The sequence below is a fragment of the Chrysoperla carnea genome, chromosome 5 (assembly GCF_905475395.1).
Source record: "Chrysoperla carnea chromosome 5, inChrCarn1.1, whole genome shotgun sequence".
NCBI lineage: Eukaryota > Metazoa > Arthropoda > Insecta > Neuroptera > Chrysopidae > Chrysoperla > Chrysoperla carnea.
In genome coordinates this window covers 37,992,199-38,015,535 of record NC_058341.1, presented here as the reverse complement: position 1 = coordinate 38,015,535, position 23,337 = coordinate 37,992,199, and the positions used below count along the sequence as shown (strand labels likewise).

Sequence of the window (23,337 nt, the reverse complement as noted above, 5' to 3'; positions counted from 1 at the left end):
AGTTATACATATCTGTATATGTTTTTGCCTATACACACATAGGCATTTGTTATACAAATGAGTACATTTTCCAACTTTAATTTAGCTATAACATGAAATCCTGTCATTTTCATGACTTGTGACCATGAGCACTTTTCTTTAGAATGACTTAAACCAAAATTTGAAAAAGTTTGACCGAAATGCAGATTATATCTAATTTGTGCGAGGTCTTTTGTAAACTAACGTTTAACTATCTGTTCATTGCTTGTAACGTACCAAAGGAAGTTGATAAAGTTACAAACAGAAAATTGTATAACTTTTGATATCAACGTAAACATCATAGTATATCAAAAAGTTCCTGATATTATCTTTTCCTTGTAACCAGGGCCGGATTAACCCTCGACGGGGCCCTAGGCAACATCAGTTTGGGGGCCCTTTTTTTCACGTCCGTTTCCTTCTTTTTTCGATTAAAAAATACAAACTTATATCTTTCATACAAATTTTTATTGTCACAATGTAATATAAATGTAAAATCAATAAAATTACTATCTACATTTTAAACATGTCGTTTTCTACATTTGTTTTCGGCAAATTCATCAATTATATCATCAACATCGATTTTGTTCAATAAATCTGACTCAATGCAAAGTATACCTAACATCTTGAGTCGCTCTTGTCGCGTTGTAGCTCTTTCAGCAGCTTTGATTATTTTTAATTGCGAGAAGGATCGTTCGGCAGAACAATTTGTGATCATTAATGTTAAAAAGAGCTATTTCTGTATTAGGAAATACATCGGCTAATCGATCTTTCATTAGAATCTTATACAAATGACTATGAGTTTTTTGTGCATCAGTGTATCTGGAATTTTATGTTTGTAAGAAAATTTTAGAAGTCTTTTTCATTTTTCGGGGGCCCCCTAAAATCGGGGACCTCAGGCAACTGCCTATTCTGCCTAGTTGTTAATCCGCCCTGCTTGTAACCATCAAACGTTTTTAAAAGTTTAACACATATTTTTACGATTTTTAAATTGTTGGCCAAGTTTTAAATGAATGTTTGGTACGGCTGGGTATGTACAATATTTCATTTGCTTATAGAATGATCCATTGTGGAAAATAAATACTCTTTGTTTAAAAAACAACAACAAAAATTTTGATATTGACATAAAAACTTGGACGACTGAAAAAACAAACTACAAAGAATTGTTTTGGGCAATATCTTTAAACGCAATATCAGGTAATATTTCTTACTCATGTTGAAACTTCTCTCTATAGCGTTTAAAAAAATATTTTTCAGAGTTCAAATCATTCTCTATAAAATACAAAGGCGATTCGGAAGGTTTCAAAAAGTTAATACATGATAATCAATTCAGCTGCCAAATAATTGGAGAACCGAAAGAAATTCGAATCAACTCACCCCAAAGGGTTTCAGGTAATTTTCTCAACAAATATTTCATTTATCCCGATACCAATGGGAACGCGATAAGTCCTAATGCCAGTGGGAATTTTCAATTAAATTGAGCCATTAATTTTAAGGAAGTAACATTTAAATAAAAGAGTATTTAATAAAAAAACAAGTGAAAATAAACAATTGACAGAGTTAATTATTGAAATACCCTATTTCGTTTTTCAAAAATCACACGACGTTTTTTTGTCTAATGCATGCCCTCGCGGGAAATATCTACGAAAAAATGTTTCAAACAAAAATTTTATGAAAAAATGTTGTTTATTTATTTATAAGAAACATTCTTTACATTTTAACTTTTGTTCTATTTGTTACGGTTTATATTTTCGAAAATTTTCGATAGTCAAAAAATTGTTGTCGTTGTATTGGTTTTTTAGACTCTTCTAATTTATAAAAAGTACTGCCATTCAACTTTTTCTATACAGGGTATTTCAACAATTAACTCAGTTAATTGTTTGTTTTAACTTGTTATTAAATTAATTTTTAGATGATGTTGAAGAATGCCCTTCTCCTGTTACTTTTGGGCCTAATTGCTCGATCTCATGTGAAAGATTGTATACCGGAACTTGTTTTGGGACTAGATTATTTACGTCAACTAGTCAAGTATGTCCCGCAGGATATACGGGCTTATATTGTAAAAAAGGTAAGGATATTTCGCAGAGCATATAAATTTTTCTTGCAGTTTTAAAACATTGTTTCTGTTTTTTTCTTCTTCTTAGAGTGTAATGAAATTGACAATTCAAAAAATCATTTTGGTCAAAATTGTAAACACAAGTGTGGCAAATGTAAAGAAAAATGCAACAGTATTACTGGAAATTGTGAGTCAAATAGAGCAATGGAAAAATGTGAAAGCGGATATGCAGGAGATAAATGCGATATAAGTATGTATTATTAACTAAAATTATTATCAAAGTGTGAAATATTTTGATTTTTATCCAAATATTTTTCCCACTATTTGTTTAAACGATAACGAAACCCAGGTACATTTTTTAAACGAAAACTAGAATATTCAAAGAATATTTATTCATTAGGCATACACAATTTTACAGTATACCACTATTTCGATTTTCACCTAGGCATATAACTATCACGAGTATGACGAGTACATGCGTTAAGGAATGCATCTAAGTAAGAGGTATTATAGATGTTATATGAAATTGCAAAAGTGGCAAGCTTTTAAGCAGTTCTTCTGTTGTGTGCCTGCAGAGAGTAAGGGTCAACACATGTAGATAATACCTCTCACTTAAATGCATTGCTTAACGCATGTATTCTGTCATACTTGTGATATTTATATGCCTAGATGTAAATCGAACTAGTGGTATATCAATTTAAGTTAAGTATACTACTTATCAACATATACACTGTAATCACTAGTAAGGGTTTGTTCATAAAGGACGTCACGCTTTTTCTGGAAATTTTTGACTCCTCCCCCCTCCTTACCCCCTTTGCCACAAATGGTCACAGCAGCAAAGATCGCTCAATGCAGACAAATTATACAAGAATAAAAAATAAGTAACATTCGCAGGTGTATTATAGTCAGTTTAAAATAAAATTTTTGAATGAGTTAAAAAGTACAGTTCCAAAAAAGCAATATTAAATAAATGGGATGTCGCATTGCAACCCCCCCCCCCCCCACGCTATTGCGTGACGTTTTTTATGGACAACCTTTAACGACTTGCTAAGCCTCTCATACTTGCCATATAAAACTAGTGTGTAAATTTTCGTTAGACTTTTCGCTACTTTTTCGCTATATACATTTTATTTGAGTATTCGCTGCGAGCACAACCGAATTGAGTACCACCTCTCGATTTTGATTTCTAAGCTTTCAAGAAAAACGATTTGTATGAAAAGTTTATTACGTGCCTACTAGATTGATTTATACTGGTCGGTCTTGGAAAATTTGCCTAAATATTACAAATGAAATTAATTTCAGCGGTTTTTACTAATTTGAATTGGAGGTCTGGTACATACATTGTTTAAAAATCAATTAATACCTTTTGTTTTACAGATGAATACCCTACAGTGTATAATAAACCTGCACTAAATGTAATTAATTCGTCATCTATTGAAGTGATAATTAAAAATATATCATATTTTGGTTTTAAAAAGCCTCATCAATATCAACTTCAATATAGGGTAAGTTCAATATAAGATAATTTTTATTGCGAGAATATCTTGGGCTTCTTGAACTCTTTTTGGCAATCATTCGCTTTCGCGTAAGCAGTAGAAATATTTTTGTTGATAATTTCGTCTTAGGTTTATGTAAACAATTCAAAAATTTTGTAAGAATCCTTAGAATTTTCACTATTGTTTATGTGATGTATTGTATTATAATTTTTTGGTTCTTTACTTAAGATTCGAGCTGAAAGCTACTATAACAAAAATTGGAACACATACAATAAAACTTTCAACATGTCATATGATAAAAGTATTATTTTAAGTAATTTAAAAGCTGCAACACAATATGATGTGCGAATTATACTCTTGGATGCGGAAGGGAACGGCAATTTATCAGAGTCAGTTCCTTTTAATACTGAAAAGACACCATGTACAGGTATATGTAATTTTTATTTATTGAATTTTAATACGTTTGATCTAGAATAGAGCCAGTACCTTATGTAGCAAACTAAATACTAAAACAAGTTGTGGGCGTGGGGTGGGTCTGGTGCGACCCACTTATTTTTTCATCCACTGGCATATTATAAACGAAATTAGAATTTTAAAAAGAAAAAATGTTAACGAAGTAGCAAAATTTAAATGGCAATCTCGCCACGCAAAAAGACCCGTTTGCGAACCATAAGTGACACGGAGAGAATATTGATTTTTATTTTTTATCGAGCGTATATCACGATTTTTTGGTATCCAAGTCTAATTTAGCCCTATTTTATCGGACCCGAAAAAGGTTTGTTTTGTCAAAGATCCCCACTATCACCTTCAAAGAGAGGTTCATAAATTTTCGTGTATGCCACCGAAAATTCATTAATGTAAATAATATTAATCTCTATTAAATTTTTGTTACAGATATTACTGAAATCAATATTAAAAGTTTTGCAGAAGATTATGTAAGTGTTGCTTTTACAAATATATCTGTACGATTCAATTTAGACGATTATAATTGTCCACTTAATTTATACGATTACGTTTGTAATGGAGTAAGATATCATGCTTTTAATGAGACGACTGTGTATATAGGAAATCTAAAACATTACGAAAGTTATCCAATTTATGTTAAAAAGGATGGAGTAACACTATTCACATATTGTCATAAAACAGAAGCATCAGGTAATTATAAATAATTAATTAATTTGAATTTGCGCAAAATTTCTTTTAGATATTTGAACTTTTAACATTTTTTGTATTAATTAGATCCCAGTGAAGTACAAAATTTAAAAATAATAGATGCAACGGATTCATCAATTTCATTATCATGGATGGTACCAAAATATCCTAATGGTATACTTCAATACGTCGTGGAATATAATGTAAGTCATAAAATTTCACTTTTTGCAAATACTATTTTTGGGAAGATAGGGAAGAAAAGGAATGCTATTTTGATATAAATTTCGAATTTGTATATGACGTCGGTTTTCTAAATAGATGTTGGCAGCTAATAAAAATCAATTCGCATGAAAATCCGTGTTTTTATAACGGACTAAGAAGTATAAAATAATTTTTAGTTTAAAATCAATTACAAAATTCCACACGGGCATAAAAAAAGCGAGTTAATAAAAACATGTTTAAAAAAAGGATAGCCAGTCATGGGGATTGTCGACGGGATTGAAAACTTCGTTTCATAACCGTTGTTTTCAATGTGACATGTATAGAGCGTGACATGTGACGATGACACGAGTTCCATGATTTTTGTTCACCCAAAAAAGTGCTCAACGTGCCCAATGAAGCTTTCACTTCAAAAAAGGCTTTATTACAGAAGATCTCGAAAAAGGTATTGAGAGTTATTGCCCACAGATGTGACCACTTACACTGAGTAATTTGAATTCAAAGTTGAAGGGAAAGAGGGCAATTGAAAAATTAAATATAAAAATAATGCTGACAAATTTTTCATAAAATTCACCAAAATCAATACCACTCATTCGTTTCATAAATGTTAATAGTATTATAATAGGATAATAAAGTATAAAAAATTGGTTTTAGCTTTATAAATATAACTTTTGTAAGGAATATCTTGGATTTGATGAAAGGCCAAGTTTGGCAATAACAACAAATAATACAAGCATAACATTGCAAAAGTTACTTCCATATACTGAATATCAGATTACGGTAAGCGCAATCACTGGCGAAAACATGAAGAGCAGGAGAATATACGAATGGGCCAACACTTCAGAGAGTGCTCAATTGGGTAATCAAACAGTATTTATTTTATTTACAAATTTAGAACCATCATTTGAAATCTTACTCTTCGCTAAAAACCATTGGATTTGGACAAATCAGAAGTTTTAAAAAAGCAAATACCTACTTGATTGTCTTCAAACCATATGTTCAAAATTTGTGTCATCTTATCGAGGTTGAAAGTCAAATCAAAATTATGATTGATATTTTATGAACTTAGAGAGCTTTTATGAACTTTATGGACATAGTAATGATGCGCATGAGCATAGTTAAAACCATTTTTGACCATACTTGCAAGACATTAGTAAGATGAAGACGGCAAATTAAAATAATAAGATCAAAATAGTGTGCAGTCTCTGTTCGTTGCATCGCTGTCTTGTGTAACAGCTAACAGTTTACTCAAGTTCAAAAAAAGTCACAAAATATGATATGACGAAAATTTAGTTGAATTTTCTTTACAAAATTATTTTAGTGAATTTATTACAATTACCATACAAGTTATGTTTTTTGTATATTTTTAATTGCATCCTTGTTCTCTTTGCTTATTCACAGACGATATTTCCGAAATTTGGGTAGACACAACGAGGCCCTCAGCTTACGAAATACAAGGAAATATAAAGCTTCAAGTAAATTCCTGTGAGAAAATCAAAGGCACATTTTGTTATAAAATAATATGTAATGGAACCAATGTTTGGGATTTAAGAGGTTTTGTACAAGATGGTAATTTTACTTCCAACAACAATATTAGTCATAATGTATTGGTTACGGAATTCTTATTTGGAGCAAAACACAGATTGATTCCCTTCTCAAAGTACAATTTGAATGTAACAATATTTCGATGTCAAAATCCTCGTAGTAGTTACAAAATGATTTCAACAACGTACCAAACATCAGCACAAGGTACGGAAATAGTTCTTTATTCATAAAAATTGTCATTTGTTTTGATGAAACGGCCCTAAAACGTCAATTGGTTTAAAGATAGTAAATGGAAGGACATTTTTAAATTTTAATAACAGCAATTGATTGAGACGGCGCGCCGCGGCCTCAGTCGACTATGCATTTATATCCATAGTATATCTACATACATGAAACACACAAAATTTTAAAACTGAAAGTAAACACTAAAAATATAACTTGTCTTTGAATTATTTTGATCAAATGAAAAAAAAAATCTTTGGTATAAAAAAGTAAGCCCTAGATTGCAAGTAATGCAGTTGTGAGCTCCTTTCTAATTTGGCTTCCTGATTAGGTAGCAGTTTGTAAGCCAAATTCGGGAGGACCTCGCAATGGCGTCACTTGCGGTAAGTGAGGTATTCAAATAAAGCCCACGTTTGGGAAATAACGCAGTTATGAAGTCCTCCCAACTTTGACTTCCTGATTAGGTAGCAGTTTGGAAGCCAAATAAGAGGGAACCTCGCAACTGCGTTACTTGTGTTAAGTGAGGCATTCAAATCAGGCCCACGTTTGAGAAGTAACGCAGTTGCGAGGTCCTCCCTTATTTGGCTTCCAAACTGCTATCTAATCAGGAAAAGTCGGGGGGACTTCGCAACTGCGACAGTTTCCAAACAAGGTCTTTATTTGAATGCCTCACAAATTAGAGATGGTTGTAATGACGCGTCAGAGATTGGCTTTCTTTTGGTGGCTACGTACTAAAGGCTATATATGTTGTACACCCAATTATAAATTTACTCAAATCGAGTTGTGTGTGAATGATGAGATTTGTTCGTTGCTATCATTCGTTAGTTCATGGGCTAATCGTTCCTGGTGGTACTAATAGAAAATAAAATAATAATTGAAAAACTTTTTTTTTGTCTAGAATGGGGGCTTAAAGCCTATTGAATGATAATTTTTAAAACATACCTATTAATTGTTTACTTGTCTATAATACGGTTTCTTTTCACTTAGATATTTGTAATGAGCATATTTTTGCTTGACTGTTTTTTCAAGTTTTTGGTAGGTACGCGGCCATAAATTTAATGATGTTTTATTAAGCCTACATATTTTAATATAAATACATGAAAATTAAGCTTTTCAATTATTTTATACTTTTTTCAGCACCTCCTCCAATAATATTTGCGGAAATATATGCCAATGACCAAAGTAAGATACATTTGCGATGGAAACAACCATATCCTCCTTTTGGTGAACTTGAGATGTATATTTTACGTAATCCAAGATTTAATTCAATAGAAATAATTGAAAAACCAAAACCATGTAAACTTTGGGAAGGTTATATATGCCACGAATATTCAAGAACTAAATATTGGCCCCAGGTAAATTGGAAATCATATAAGTATATACCTACAATTATGAGCACAAAAATTTTTCTCATGCATTCTGCATAAAATTTTAGATTGCGATCAAAAACAAAGGTGTTGAGACATTCAGTCCATATACCTTCTTCAAGCGTTGCGATGGTAAGTCATATACAGTGATGTTGATGTATATATAAGTGGAAATATCTAAACGTGACTGGGATTAATAAAAATAATCCAATTTTTAGATCAGTTCGAAAATAGCTTCCGTTGCGTAATTGTTACGCACAGAGTTTAATTTGAGTTTATAATTATTTTTATTGGTACTAGTAGATTGTGTATTTAGTTATGTTAAGTGATAGGTCTATTTCAAAATAATTGTTTAACCGCGGTGGCTGAGACATAGGTGCCGTCAGGATTATATTCAAGGGGATTCATTTACATCTATACTTGGGTTGATTAAAACAATCGACTATTATCTTTTATTTTCAATACCGAAAAGATTGTTGCTAAGCAATTCTAGAAATTGATCTCCAAATATGATCTGTTAATATTAATACGAAGGTCCTTCTAATCAAAGTTTTCATTTTTACCTCAACACATTATGAAAAAATTCATATCTTGCCATTTATTGAACGTACAGCAAATCTCAACACATATTTTTATAGGAAGTTGAACTACAAAAGATGTTTAATTTTTTACAAGGAACATTTTTTACATTTAAACATTTTTACAAAATGGTTCCTACGGACCCAAGACTCAATTGACCTATGTTGCTCATTTACGAACACGACCTCACTTTTTTCAAAAGCAGCGTTCAGCTTGGTATCTCTTTTCGTTTTTGAGTTATCGTGTTTAGACACATTCTCGGATGGACAGCCGGAAACAGACAAATTAGGTGATTTTATGAGCACCTATACCAAAACTTAGTTTGTGGCATCAATATTTTTAGGCATTACAAAATTGGGACTAAACTTAGTATATCTGGATATTACATATATAAAAGGTATAAAAATACGATTTTAAATCATTTTATTGGGCAATATTTCTAAAAACTTTCGAAAAGAGTTTTCGAAAGCTTTTAAAACTATTTCAAAATAGACACAAGTAAGACAAAGTGTCTGGCGATAAGCAAACAAAAGCCAAATGTGAATTAAGAATTCATATCACCATGGCAGAACAAGTGAACCAACATGTATACCTTGGAGCTCTTATAGTTGTAGAAGGTTGATGTGCACATATAATTAGGACGAATTGAGCGTATTAACTGTACGTTTAATTAATGGTGAGGCATGAATTTTTTGTATGGGACTGAGGTGGAAAAGAGTAGAGAAGGACTATCAATTTTTAATTTTTTTTGAGTATTTTCCTTTAAGACAGGGGAGTGTAAGCGCATCACCAGAGCGCATGGACTAAACAATCATTTCTGGTTTTTGGAGATATTAAGTATCAGGTGTTTTAAAATGTCATATTTTGTTAGGATATTTTAAAAGTAAGGGAGCCTCTTTTACACACATTTTACAGTAACCTTCTGTTTATAATAAAAGAAGAATGTTTTTCCGAAGAAATTTTTATTAAAATACTTATTTTTTGAAAAGCATAAGATACGGAAAACGTATTACATTTTTTGATTAGGCTAAGTTTATAATAATACATAAAGTTTATATTACAATAATTTATTTAGATGGCATTCCATCAGAACCTAGAAATTTAAGCGTAAGTTTAGGCAACAATATGCAATTAGAAGTGACATGGCTGCATCCACTGTATCCTAGAAGCAGTACACTTTCTATATTTGATTTAAAATTGGATAACAAAACTATTGAGAAGAAATCTTTTGGAAATAAAAAAGAATATAAATACCCGATCGTAAGTAAAAAAAAAAATTGCATGTTTTTATATAGTACTAGCTTGATACCCGTCCGCTTCACTGGGCTTAAAAGTAACAACCACTGCTTTATGGCCCCCAGTTCTTTTGATCTCATTTATCTCCCTTTCATAACACTCGAAGGGATTGTTTTACACAGCTAAAATATACGCAAAGTTTTCAATTTTTTTAAGTGTAAAATTGCTCAAGAAAAGATGCCCAAGAATATATTTAAATTCATTTATTATTTTACATTTTTACCGAAATCTTTAGTTTATGGTTCAAAATGATGCTCATAGATGCAGCAATAAAATGTCAGATTAAATTAAATTAAAAAAAATATATCTTTATAAACTATAGCTCATGTTTTATTGTGATGTATGAGCTATATTGTTCTACAGTTTCATTCAAATCCATTCGGTAGTTTTTGCGTGAAAGCGTAACATGATGCAATACAACCTAGCAATACTCTTGCAAGTCACATAATACAAACCACAAAAGTCTTTCAGTTAAATTCGGCCGGGAATATTTTGAGATCCAGAAAATTAATATACGACCCACGGCCAGAATGTAGGATATCGCTTTGGTTATTATATCATATACGCCATGATATCCAACTTTTTCATCCAGGATCATAATATATAAGTTTTTCTGTAAAAATTATTATATTTAAGAAAAAAGTCACTTGTACATCTTTTATATAGATACTTATTTCTAAATAATTATTTTTTAAATTAAAAAGTATCGCAGGTTTATTAATTTTCATTTTTATTTCAAGACAAATTGGGCTAACTATTGTGGGAAATCTATATCTATATCAATATCTGCTGTAAAGGAAAATAATCAAGAAATATATAGTGTTCCAGCATCTACTTATTATTTACTACCGTCGTGTGAGAATTTGATAGTTGAAATTCCAGACACTGAAGTGTTAAAAAAATTTCTGAACAATTCATTAATAATAAGGATTCCAACAGAAAATTATACGCAATACACCAGGTAATTATGGGAATGTCAAAGAAAGAAATTCAAATGTAAAAAATCGACCATCACCTACTATTTCAAATCGGATGAAGATATCGGGAGTTTGCACTCAGTTTATTTGTTCGGTAGTGATGAATTATGAAATTACGTACCTCGAGTAGTATAATTGTATTATTTTTTTTTCAGTAATTTAGTTATATTAGCCAGGTCAGAAAATGCAGATAAAATTCCCAATTTTAAGTTCGATAACTGTTCGTCGTTTGTTAAATATCAAAATTTAATATTTAATAAAATAACCAAACAAGTTGTAAAAGTTAAGAATGCTGAACGTTGTTGGAATATATCGGTAAGTTAGTTTTATATATTTTACCTAGATTACAATATAGTAGCAGAAACGATGCAATGATGTTCGAAATTTGAACAGTAAGTCAGATTTGAACACGGTTTTCGAATTTAGACCGTTTTTAGTGTTTCGTTTCTGCGACTAACATATTACCATACAAAGTTCAAAATTATTCGTGGTCTACAAACCACGAAGACACCCACCTTCTGAATTAACATTAAAATCAACAAGCCACGTGCATCTTTGTGAAAGCATTGAACAGTATCTTATTATTATTTTCATAAATTATTTAATCCAATTAATTTAAATAAGAATATTTCGACTTGTATCGTCTAAGATTACAGTTTTTGATAAAAAACCAGTCCTTCCAGGTCAAAATCGGCAAAAACTAAAATATGGTCAAAATTTTCGAGGTTTTTCTTATTTTTCGGCATAATTGGATCATTTGCCGAGGTCGAAAACTTGGATTTAACATAACCTTTACATTGCAAACAGTATTTAAAACTTTTTAGTTATGATTATAAGACGGTAATTTCGCAATCTTGTAATTTCATTGAGGGAATTAATATCAAGACATCGGCTCAGGCGTTTGGTCTCTAGTGCGCCACATGGGAGGAACGCACATACATTATTTTCACAATATGACGTCTGGTGGTCGTCATATTGCATTTTCATTACTATCATATCTTCACTAGCACTCGCAAGATTAAGACAAATCGGTTGACAGCAGAATCATCAAAATTGGCCTACGCGTTTGATCTCTAGTGCGCCACATAGGAACACATATACATTATTTTCACTTTATTGCGTCTGTTGGTCGCCATATTGAATTTTCATAAGTGCAATGGAGCATTCGAAAGGTAAAGACAAATCGATTGACGTCAAAATCATCAAAATCGGACCACGCGTTTGGTCCTTAGTGTTCCACGTAGGAACACACATTTTCACAATATGGCGTCTGGTGGTTGCCATATTGAATTTTCATTATTGCCATATCTTCAGTTCAGTAGCACTTCTAAGGTTAAGACAAATCGATTGACGTCTGAATCATCAAAATCGGCGCACGCGTTTGGTCTCTATTGAGCCATATAGAAACGCACATATTTAGCTGATAAACACATTACCACTCTTTTGCGTTGCGTTGGGTAAAAAGTAAGGCAAAATTTAAGCTGTTCAAAATTTACCAATTTACAAACAAATTACAGATCCCAGTTAATGAGATTGTTGACGTTCTTTCAGGTAAAGCAAAATCGTATAGAAGAGTGGATAATTTATAATAAGACCAACCATACACTTAAAGAAACATCATCCATTAATGTGGATTTATTTATTATGAATTCACGTGATCAATCTTATCATTATGTGATAAGAGACTTTAAATTAAAAGCTGATGTTTCACCAAGTGATGATAAAAGTAACTTAATGATATGGGCATTGATTTTAGTTATAATTATCATTATTTTGGTGTTAACTACTATTTGGTACAGGTAAGAACTGTTATGTGGGATAAAGTGCAGTAGTATCCCGAATGCAATGAACTGAATCACTCTATAGTTTCTCGACAGATATTGATTACTATCAACGTATGAGATAAAATATATGTATTTATATAAAATATTAGTATAAAATTTACATTCTGATCCATGTAAATTGGTTTTCAAGTAAAATAGAAATAACATTTTTTAGTGTTTCTGTTGACTATTGTGTTTTGTGTATTAAATCACATTTTACCTCAATAATTGCTCATTGGTGCCCATTTTGTCATGAAATATCGGTTAAAACATAAAATATTGGGGGTGGTGGTAAAGTTTGAAAAAACACACCATCATATACCTTGAATCATACAATTATAATGTATTATTCATACTTGATAATAGATACCTACGCAAAATGGAAAAAAGACGCCTCATTGATCTAGGGTCAATATAATATCAATTACTGCTGTAATTGGACGCTCAGCATGTTTGTCAGACAATCTTCTGAGGTTTCCAATGTTTTAATTACATAGATTATTTTATGTTTGATCTCTAGAGTAAAGATAACGTAAAGATCCTAGATAGATTAAGGTGTGGTTCATTGTACATTATGATCTTGTTGCATTGACCATAAGTTTATATCATTCTCAAAAAATATTGTGTGAAAACAAGTGAAATTTTAAAAAACCCCGACAAATTAATTGGATACGGAATCCTAAACTCGCACTTGAAACAGCCTCCGAACCAAAAAAAGGAGTGTTATAAGTTTGACCGCTATGTGTGTCTGTCTGTCTGTCTGTGACATCGTGGCGCCTAAACGAATGAACCGATTTTTTTTGTTTCGATTGAAAGGTAATTTAATATAGAATGTTTTTAGCTGTGTTTCAAGTGCGAGTTTAAGGTTCCGTACCAGAACCAACTAAAAAAAAGGCGATGATCTTCAAAATCGGTTTAGCTTGTAGAAAGCTTTAAGGAAAAAGGTAATTTAATAGAGAGTGTTCTTAGATATGTTTCACGTGCGAGCTTAGAATTCCGTACCCGAAAAATTTGTTGGGGGTTTTTTATATTATGTAAATTTCACTTGCCATTAAAGTGATCGTATCTTTTAGAATTAATCGAAAGCCATTTCTTTTTTACAGGAGAAATATTCCTACCAAAATTAATGAATTTTTATCCAAATTAAATTCTCAATTTGAAGGTAAATACTAACGTTAATATTATTCTATAATTCAATTAATAAAACAACTTTATAATTTTAGATAATCAATCATATAATTCACAAATGATTCCCTTAACACAAAGTGTAAAAACATTATCGCTGCCACGTAATACACTGGATGTTAAGAAATTTATTGATGCAAAGAAAATTATTGCAAATCCTATTCATATTTCAAGTTTTAAGCAATACGTTAAAGAAGCACTTGAAACAGGCGAATTAGAACGACAGCATAAGGTCAGATAAAATTTAGTAATAAACTAATATTAAAGTGTTTTGCAGAAGTATTATTATATAATGCCGTAAACCATAAATATGATTGGCGTAGACATTGGGTTCCTAATTATGACTGTATACTAACTAATGAATCTCCAAATACCTTTCTGTACATCATCTATATGCAAACGTGAGAAGCAAAAACCAAATATCACCTACAAAATAATACACTGTACAGAATTTGAAAATATAAAATAAATATATTTTATTCTTACTTAATATTATGTTTTACAGTTATTTGTACGAGGCCAAACAAAACCATGGAATTATGGCGTACGGCCAGAAAATAAACATAAGAATCGATATTCAAATTTAATTGCATGTTAGTATATCATATTTTTTTTACGTTATTGGATCACTAGTTCAAAATTAACTTGATATTTCATATAAAATTCTAAAGCTCTATAAAAACATTGGCTTCCAACCTGGTTATGATTTAGCCGAGATATTTTCTAACTAGCTATATATCATTTTCAGTGATATTTCAGTTAAGTTATATGTATATATCTGAAGAATATGTATAGTTAGTTATATATACAGGCACTATTTCCAATTTCAAATAAAAATCCTCGCAAAGAGTCGTTTATAGGTAAAAGCAGAATTATTTTCTATAGATATTATTGTCTACTTTTTACTTCAGCTTATTTTCTACTTTTTACTAGCTACAATTTAAGGTATTATTTATTTATATTATGGAATGTTATCTGCGCTTCCACCAGAACTATTAATTAATTATATTATGATATAATGATTTTATAATATAAATAATTCATATAGTTCTGGTGGAAGCGCAGATAACATTTCAAATTATTAATTGCTGAAGAATCCGATCAGGATAATCGGATAAACTTATTAAATTATTATTGTAAGGCCATCGGTCCCTGATAAGTGTGAAGTTTTAAATCTTCCCGTTTTGAAGTGGGTGAAAATCACGTTCAAAGATTCCGTTACATAGATTAGTTAAGGAGTAATTAAGGGTGGATACTTTAGAAATGAACACACTGTATATAGTCTTATGAGAAAATTATAACGCACAAAAATATTTATTCCACTCCTTCCTTGTGTCTCCCAGTAAACAAAAAGAGCCATTTTTAGTGGTAAACAACCCCTCTCCCCCGCCCTTCTTATCTCTATACTCTGTGATTTATGAACGATCTTAATTAAGATTAAATTTGTGATAATTAGAAAATTATTTGTCTCTACGTAATTATGAATAATTATTGTTTTTGTTGTATTCAATGAAATAATACTTTTCAAATTTGTAGATGATGAAACACGTGTGATATTACAAAAAATTGATGATGATCCATTTTCTGATTACATAAATGCAAATTACATCGATGTAAGTAAATCTAGAGTTGAAAAACAAACAAAATAAAGATATTTAAAAAAATTAATTACCTATAAGTATTTCGATTAAAAAAATTTGACATTTTTCTAAATTTTACATAACAATTTCTTCTGTGTAGGGTTATGAACATGAAAGAGCTTATATAGCCACTCAAGGACCAAAAGCACAAACACTTAATGATTTCTGGCGTATGATTTGGCAAGAAGGATCGATATTTATTATTATGTTAGCAAATATTCGAGAATCGGGTAAAGTATGTATGGATCATTCTCAATTTTACTGCTATAAAAAATTAACCCTGACGTTCAGAAAAAGTTTTTATTAGACTGATAGATCTTTTCTAGATTTGCTAAAATCTTAGTTTACGTGGACAACAGTCATTCACTTACAAATTAATAATCATAAGAATAAACCAAAACTCCCATAAATTGATGTAAGATCAAAATATTTATTAATTGTTTGACTAAAATAAGTAACTTCCCTAGAAAAAACGAAGATAACTACGCATCAGCCAAGAATTGATCCTGAGATTATCATAAAGTGTCGAGCCTGACTAAAGACTGACTTACTGAAATTGTGTGTTCAAATATCTGACATTTATAGTATACAGGGTTGTTCGTCTTTATTTAGATCGTAGAACCCAAAAAGAAAATAATAAACAGGACGTTCTATTAAAAAAATACAACTTTTCCCATCTCCATCTATTCCTGAAAATTTTTGTAAAAATCAAGTCTTTTAGCGATAATCGTGTCATATAGCGTGAACAACCCTGTATAAAAGAAAAGATACACTATCCGGAAACAATTTAGGTACTTAATTTGAAACAAAAGGTTATATCAAATGGGAGGGATGAGAACCTGGTTAAGCCAAACGGTGTCGTATTTTATACCGACGGAGAAGTTAGAAAGGAGGGTGGGTTGTGGGATCTTCTCTGAAAAACTCGATCTGCGTCTATCATTTCGGCTATCGGATCACTGAAGCGTGTATCAAGCGGCAGTGATGGCTATTCATGAGGAGAGGAGAGAAAAGGCCAATCTTAGATGGAGGAAAGAACGTACTTGTGGTACTACAAGACAGATATGTTCCGAGTACAATCGTATGCGTTCCGATGATTTTATATTACTTCCAAGGGCCTCTATTAGAAAAGTTGTTGCATGATGAACGCTTGGGCCTGGCAGAGTATCGCAACTACTGCAGGAGCTGTCACAGTGGTGAGAAGGAGGAGACAATGTCTCATCTTCTCTGTCTCTACCCAGCTCTTGCCATGAGGAGATAGACTTACTTGAGCCAGCCTCTCTTTGACGACCTCTCCGACCTAAAGTCTGTCTTCACTCCTGCTGTTCTTAAACAGCTCCAAATCGTTCATGGAGTAGTGACTGGGGATGGGTCAACTCCTTTTTGGTATCACAACGAATCCTATGGTCTAATACTAACAGAATATATACTAACAGTTAGTTACATTTAATAATTTTGATTTTTAAGAAAAAATGTGAGCAATATTGGCCAAATATTAACCAAGAAATTGTTTATGGGGACATAAGTGTAATCCAAGAAGATAGTACTATGTATGCTGATTATGTTTGCAGAAAGTTTAAAGTTACTTTAAACGGTGAATCACGACAGGTATTTATTGAACTATTAAATCTTTAAGCCTTTTAAATTACTTTGAAAATATTCAAAGTGGTAATACAAATATGATCAGAAAAAATTTAGCAGTTTAAAGTTGGATCCAGGGCGCAGACCAATCATAATTACAATTAATTAATTTTGATACAAAACTTTTATGAATTATTCAGTCTCCATATGGGAGAACAACTTCTCCTCTGATTATATTTGAACCGTTTTTGAGATATTGACTTTTATACTTGACAGTGGTGAGGGGTAATGCGACAACATCAGACAACATAGCTTTTAAGATTTCTGGAGAGCTCAGATTTAGATTTAGATTTATTTCACACGTTCCCTTCAAAATTCTGCCTATCAACAATGCTTTCCTAAGAGAAAGAAAAACTGAATCCTACCTGAAATTAAATTATTAAAATCGTAAAAAGCGTTGTAAAGCTTATTTTTTTGGTATGTTATTTGGATTCCTTAGGGGAGTGTGAAACTGAAAAGTCCTAACAAATTTTAGGACTTTTTCCAGTTGTTCACGTATTGCGCAGGTTGTACCCCTTAAGGGATCCAAATAACATACCAAAAAAAAGCAGCTTTACATCGCGTTTTGCGATTTTAGATTTTTTTCTTTTTTTGTAAGATTTTACTGGCGAAAATGTAGTTGTTTAATATTTGTTATATATTTTTTTTTCTAGGTAGAACAATTCCATTTCGTTTCTTGGCCAGATCATGGTGTGCCAATGTATGCAAAATCCTTATTACCATTAGCAAGAAAACTTCATAGCATTCCATATGAAACTCCCATTGTAATTCATTGCAGGTAAAGTATTAAAATAACTTATTTGTTCTGCTATTAATTCGAATTAACATTTTATTTCCAGTGCGGGAGTTGGACGAACGGGTACAATTATTTTGAGTGATATCATGTTTCGAATGGCAAGTAAAGTAGAGCAAGTAGATGTTTTGTATTATTTAAAACAAATACGAGATCAACGCCCAAATTTAGTCGATAACAGTGTAAGTTGTATTTAATTTTAAATTTCTTTAAATGCGTTTACATGAAAACAAAAATGGAGAATTTGTCCCCGCTCCGAAGCGGAAATATAAATTAATGGAATTTTTCAAAAATTTTAGTATCGATTTTCTATTTAGCCCTGTGAGGGACCCAATGTGCGCTGATTAGATTAATGTTATGAAGGATATTATGAAGAGCTTCTTAAATATTTCTTCTCGAATATGATAGTTTTTCTCCTCCTTTTTTTCCTCCTTTTTTTCAAGTTCCTATAAATATTTGTTTGTTCTTTAGGATCAATATATACTGGTACATTTAATTATTATTGAAGGTTTGTTAACACAACAAACAAATATTCCGTGTGAAAAATTAGAACAGAGATTTGAAACTCTATTAGAAGGAGACTATATAGCAAAACAAATGGCGCAAATTGATGAATGTAGATGGATGAATTATGGAATGTCAAAACCATCTCAGCGTGTAACTTTCAATGATAATACAAAAGAAAAGAATCGCTTTTCTGACATTGTTCCAATATGTAAGTTAGTTGGGATATTTTTGGACAAAGAGTATGAAACATATATATATATAGTCAACATAATTAATTATTAGTTACAAGCGTCTTAAAAATCTTAAAAATTAATCTTTTCTTTGAAACATCACAGAATGAAACTCAATTCTAAGATAATTTATATTGATTACCATTAATTCCAATTCAAAATTCGATCGTTTCAATTTTTGAATTGATTTCAATGGACTGCAAAAAACAACATATCCGAGATGTCTGCCAATATATAAGGAATTCATAGCTCGAATTACTAGAGGCACAATTTTTTTTCGTTGTAATTGGAGCCAAAAATTTATTTTTTCGAATTTTTACGATTTTTATAAGAGGTTATTTACGAAGTAACAATTTTATACTCTGTTTATGTATATATAATATATATCAAGGTATATTAAGTTTAGTCCCAAGTTTGTAACGCTTAAAAATATTGATGCTACGAGAGCAAAATTTTGGTATATGAGTTAATAAAATCACCTAATTAGCCCATTTTCGGTTGACTGTCTGTTCTTCTGGCCGTCTGTTAACGACAACTTAAAAACGAAAAGAGATATCTGTGCTGTAAATTTTATAGCACGCTCTGAACGAAAAAAGTGGGGCTAAGTTCGTAAATGAGCAACATAGGTAAACAAAAATAATGCAAGCACAGATATTCAACACATTCTATACCGGGTATTTCAACAATTAACTCAGTCAATTGTTTGCTTTCACTTGTTTGTTTTCAATTTTAATTGAAATTTTGATTTTTTTTTAAATTATGAATATTGCATTTATTTGAACATATTGTCTTCTCATGTTTAAGTAAAATTCATTGGATTTGACCACCGGGAAGCTGATGAGATCCATAATTTGGAATGAATTTTTAACTACCTACCAATATAATAAAAATTAAAAGAAAATTAGAGAAATAATTTTGTCTCGAATTTTTACAATTTTCTAAAGGAAGACTCTTGTAAAAATAGGTCTCTGATTCTTTTTCATAATAAATTTTCTATTAAGTTTCTCGATAAAACTTAGGTACGATTCCTTTTAGTTCCGCCCAATTTCAATTCACTCGTAGATCTATTTGCACAGTGGTGTATAGATCAATAGACGCCACTTTCCTCTCTCACTCTTCAGTTTATTATAATCTTAATATTAAGTTTGTTTAACATTATTGCAGATACTAATGATTTAATATACCTTACACCTCAAAGGGATGAGGAAGGTTCTGAATATATAAATGCTGTATTTGTCGATGGTTATAGACGTAAAGAAAAATTTATTGTTACGCAACAGCCTTTACCAAATACCTTGGGAGATTTTTGGAGATTAGTTGTGGAACAAGATATCAAATTCATTGTGTCATTAAATAAATTCAATCCAAACAATGAAGTATGTATGAAATAATACAAAGAATCATTTTCAATTTCATTACGTAGGAACAGTGAGTGAACCTTATTAATTAATGGAGTTGGAATGTAGGAGTACCAATTGCACTTTCCACTCAAAATTAACAAAAATTAAAGTCGGTTTATATTGAATATTATTTAATAGTTCAATGAGACTACATTTCTAAAAGGAAAAAATTAATGTATCCTTGAAAATTTCCACAATTTTTTATTAGATTGTAAAAACTTTGTAAAAAGAATTCGACCTCTGAGGGGCGAACCTAACCCCCTTTTTGGGCAAGTAGTTGGGGGATTTTAATCAGTTTTTATAAATTACAAAAAAAGTATGCATTATATTAAAAAAAAGTTCGATTAAAAGTTCTAGTTGAGGTATTTGTGCACATTTCGTGTTTTTTCGACTTTCTAGCTCCAAAGTTGACCGAGATAAACGATTACGTGAAAAAAAACAACACTTTTTTTTTTTAATTTTGGAGAAAATGGATTTTCCAATTATGCAATTTTTCACTTCTGTCGACAATCTACGTGACTGCCTATCTTTTTCGGCAGGCGTAACGAGCAACGACTACTTGCCAAGGTCAAGGGACAAGGGATATAAATATATATAAACCATTATTTTCTTGCATTCTTATAGAAAGTGAATGGACTCTTATCAAAAATTTTCTTATAATTTTGTAAAAATTTTCTAGACAGTAGCTGACATTTGCCCACCAGTAAATTGTGAAATATGTCCAATGCCGTATTTAAAAATTAAGTACATTAGAAAAACAAACTGTGCATTTTATTGTTTAATTATTGTACAAATCAATTGTAATTCTCAATTTATAGTGAGTTAATTAATTTTTTTTTTTAAATCGAATGCATCAATAAGGAATAAATTTATACCTAACAATTTTTCTAATTTTAATTAAACAGTCTCGATGCTTTTACAACATTGCTAATAATTACAAATTAATCAAAATTTACCATAAAGCTAAATGACCCTGCACAAATCCAAGAAAACAAAAATTACCAAATAATAAATGAGAGAGGATACTGCCAGTTAGTTTCTATGTGTCCTTGTCATAGTCATATGCCATAATCATATGATGCATAGAGATATTGTGTAATGTAAATAATATCTAGCCAATATAGATAAGACAAGGACACATAGGAACGATCTGGCAGTCTTTTCTCTCATTCAGCGTATTGCAAATTTTGGGCCATGTCGTTCTTTATGTATAATATTCTATGGTTCCTAATATTTCTATAATTTTCTACTTTCACCTCAATGTACTACATCAAAAAGAACAAATTTTATATATTATGTAAATGCATATTTTTAGAACGCATCACAGGATGATTTTTGTGTGCAAATTATTCAATTGAAACAGTGGTGTGCATTAGCACCTTTGCCAAAACTCAGTAAAAGAGATGTTATTCAATTTTGGCAAGATGTGAATAAAATTTGTGAAGATAACACAACATTAGTAACTTGCTAGTAAGTTTTTATATTTACCAATTTGCAATTTTAGCTTTTAATTTTTGCAGTTTCATTACTAAACTACAAAAAGAGAATCATTACACGCTTGAGATTTAATTTCGTTGCCAGTTTTGGTTGCAATTTGGTGGTAAAAACTAGTTTGCAATTAAAAGTTTTAATTTTATGTTAAATTTTTTTCACTTTAAGTTTTTATTTAAAGTTCATTTTTTACGCAGTTTCCCAATTTCTTAAATTTGTTTTTTTTTAAAGTATTCTTTTACTAAAATTAAATAATGTATTTGTTTATAGTGATGGAGCATTGGCTAGTGGTTTATTTACAGCTTTATCATTTATCATCGAACAAATAGATTTTGAACATGAATGTGATATTTCATTGGCTGTTCGAACAATTCGACATAATCGACCCAATTTTGTTCGTTCGGAAGTAAGAACTTTTTAACTTTTCAATTCAAATTCCTGTCAAATCAGTCTTTTTATCCAAAACAAATGATATCTGAAATTTTTTTCTATATCTAACCTATCTACAGAAAATATATTTTTCTTGTCGTTAAAACGGTTCATTTAAGGATTAGATCTAAATTTGGAATCATTTTCGGTGTGGATTCTAGCAGGATCTGCAGGTAGGCCATTTCTTATGTTTTTTGACGTGGAATCAATTTTTTATGATTTTTCGAAACACGTTAAAGACCGATCAGATGAGCCTGAAACCAAAAATCGATTTTATAAATCAAAAACATGAGAAATGACCTATATCCCGAGTAAGAATTCCAAGCATTTTCTGTTATGTTTGTATTATGATATATTTTAATAAAATTATTTTTTTCAGGAACAATTTAAATACTTATATGAGATTGCAATAAGTTATGTCGACAGTTTTAGCACATACTCGAATTTCCAAACATAAAATTTTTACTTTTAATTGCATATTTTTGGATAAAATATTTTAAAGAATCTATCCAAAATTATAATTAAATTAAATAATAATTTTTAGAAGTTATTGTACGATTTTAATAAAATTTATTAATGAAATGAAATAGTGTAATAATTTATTTAATTAAAATGTTTGAATTTTGTTATTATAATCTTGAAATTTGCTTCATGTCAAACAAAAGACACTTATGCTTAGAATCCGACCTTTAATCATATATTTAAATAAAATTGTATAATTATTAGAAATAGAAATTAGCATTTATATAATTATATATTAACAATTATATTTACCTACATAAAAAAATAATTTCCTAGAAATATAAGACATACAAATAGTTTTTTATTTTTTTTTGTAAATCAATTTTTTCCTAATCACATTTCCTAATATCCATTCTTAGATTATTTCTGTAATTATAACAATAGCAAAGTAAAAGTGATAGTTTTAGGCAATTTTGCTGCATTGTGGTTAAATAATTGCATATATTTAGAAAGTAGGTACAAAGGTAAGTTATTTTTGGAAAACAAGTATTTAAGATTAGTTAAATAAGCTTAAATACCTTAACTCGAAGTCTTACAGAAAACTTTCTCCATCTTTAAAACATTGGGCATTCCTTAAGTGCAAGCGATGGTAAGATTTCTGTAGGCTGAAAAAGTTTAATCCAAGCCCATGAAATAGACCTTTTTATTTCAATTTACAATTCATTATTGTTTCGAATAAACAGTAATAAAAAACTGTCCGAAACAAAAGGTAATCGTCTTTTAAAATGAAAAAGTCTCTCGATTTTGGATGGGTT

The 23,337-nt window shown here is 30.6% G+C and overlaps 1 protein-coding gene and 1 long non-coding RNA gene across 2 annotated transcripts; both read left to right on the top strand.

Annotated features, from left to right (window-relative positions):
* Nucleotides 1–4,197: 4,197 nt before the first annotated feature.
* Nucleotides 4,198–21,085, top strand: LOC123301160. The gene is made up of 23 exons (XM_044883892.1): nt 4,198–4,225; nt 4,462–4,722; nt 4,807–4,922; nt 5,593–5,797; nt 6,340–6,687; nt 7,843–8,060; nt 8,141–8,204; nt 9,727–9,911; nt 10,688–10,908; nt 11,080–11,239; nt 12,476–12,723; nt 13,851–13,909; nt 13,971–14,164; nt 14,438–14,525; nt 15,469–15,545; nt 15,673–15,807; nt 17,037–17,177; nt 17,864–17,988; nt 18,050–18,185; nt 18,475–18,718; nt 19,905–20,116; nt 20,820–20,893; nt 21,046–21,085. Exons 1-23 carry the CDS (start codon nt 4,198–4,200, stop codon nt 21,083–21,085), a joined length of 3,579 nt encoding a protein of 1,192 aa, XP_044739827.1.
* A 376-nt stretch (nt 21,086–21,461) lies between these two features.
* LOC123301486 lies at nt 21,462–22,505 on the top strand. The gene is made up of 3 exons (XR_006535435.1): nt 21,462–21,610; nt 21,902–22,037; nt 22,440–22,505. It is a non-coding gene; the product is annotated as an uncharacterized LOC123301486 (long non-coding RNA).
* The last annotated feature ends 832 nt before the right edge of the window (nt 22,506–23,337 follow it).

Excerpts from the sequence above, each read along its gene's own strand:
- LOC123301160 (XM_044883892.1), top strand. The coding sequence starts at position 4,198 with ATGGCAATCTCGCCACGCAAAAAGACCC. Across the intron at positions 4,226-4,461 it reads CTCGCCACGCAAAAAGACCC|ATATTACTGAAATCAATATT; the intron begins GTTTGCGAACCA and ends TTTTTGTTACAG. Across the intron at positions 11,240-12,475 it reads AACGTTGTTGGAATATATCG|GTAAAGCAAAATCGTATAGA; the intron begins GTAAGTTAGTTT and ends ACGTTCTTTCAG.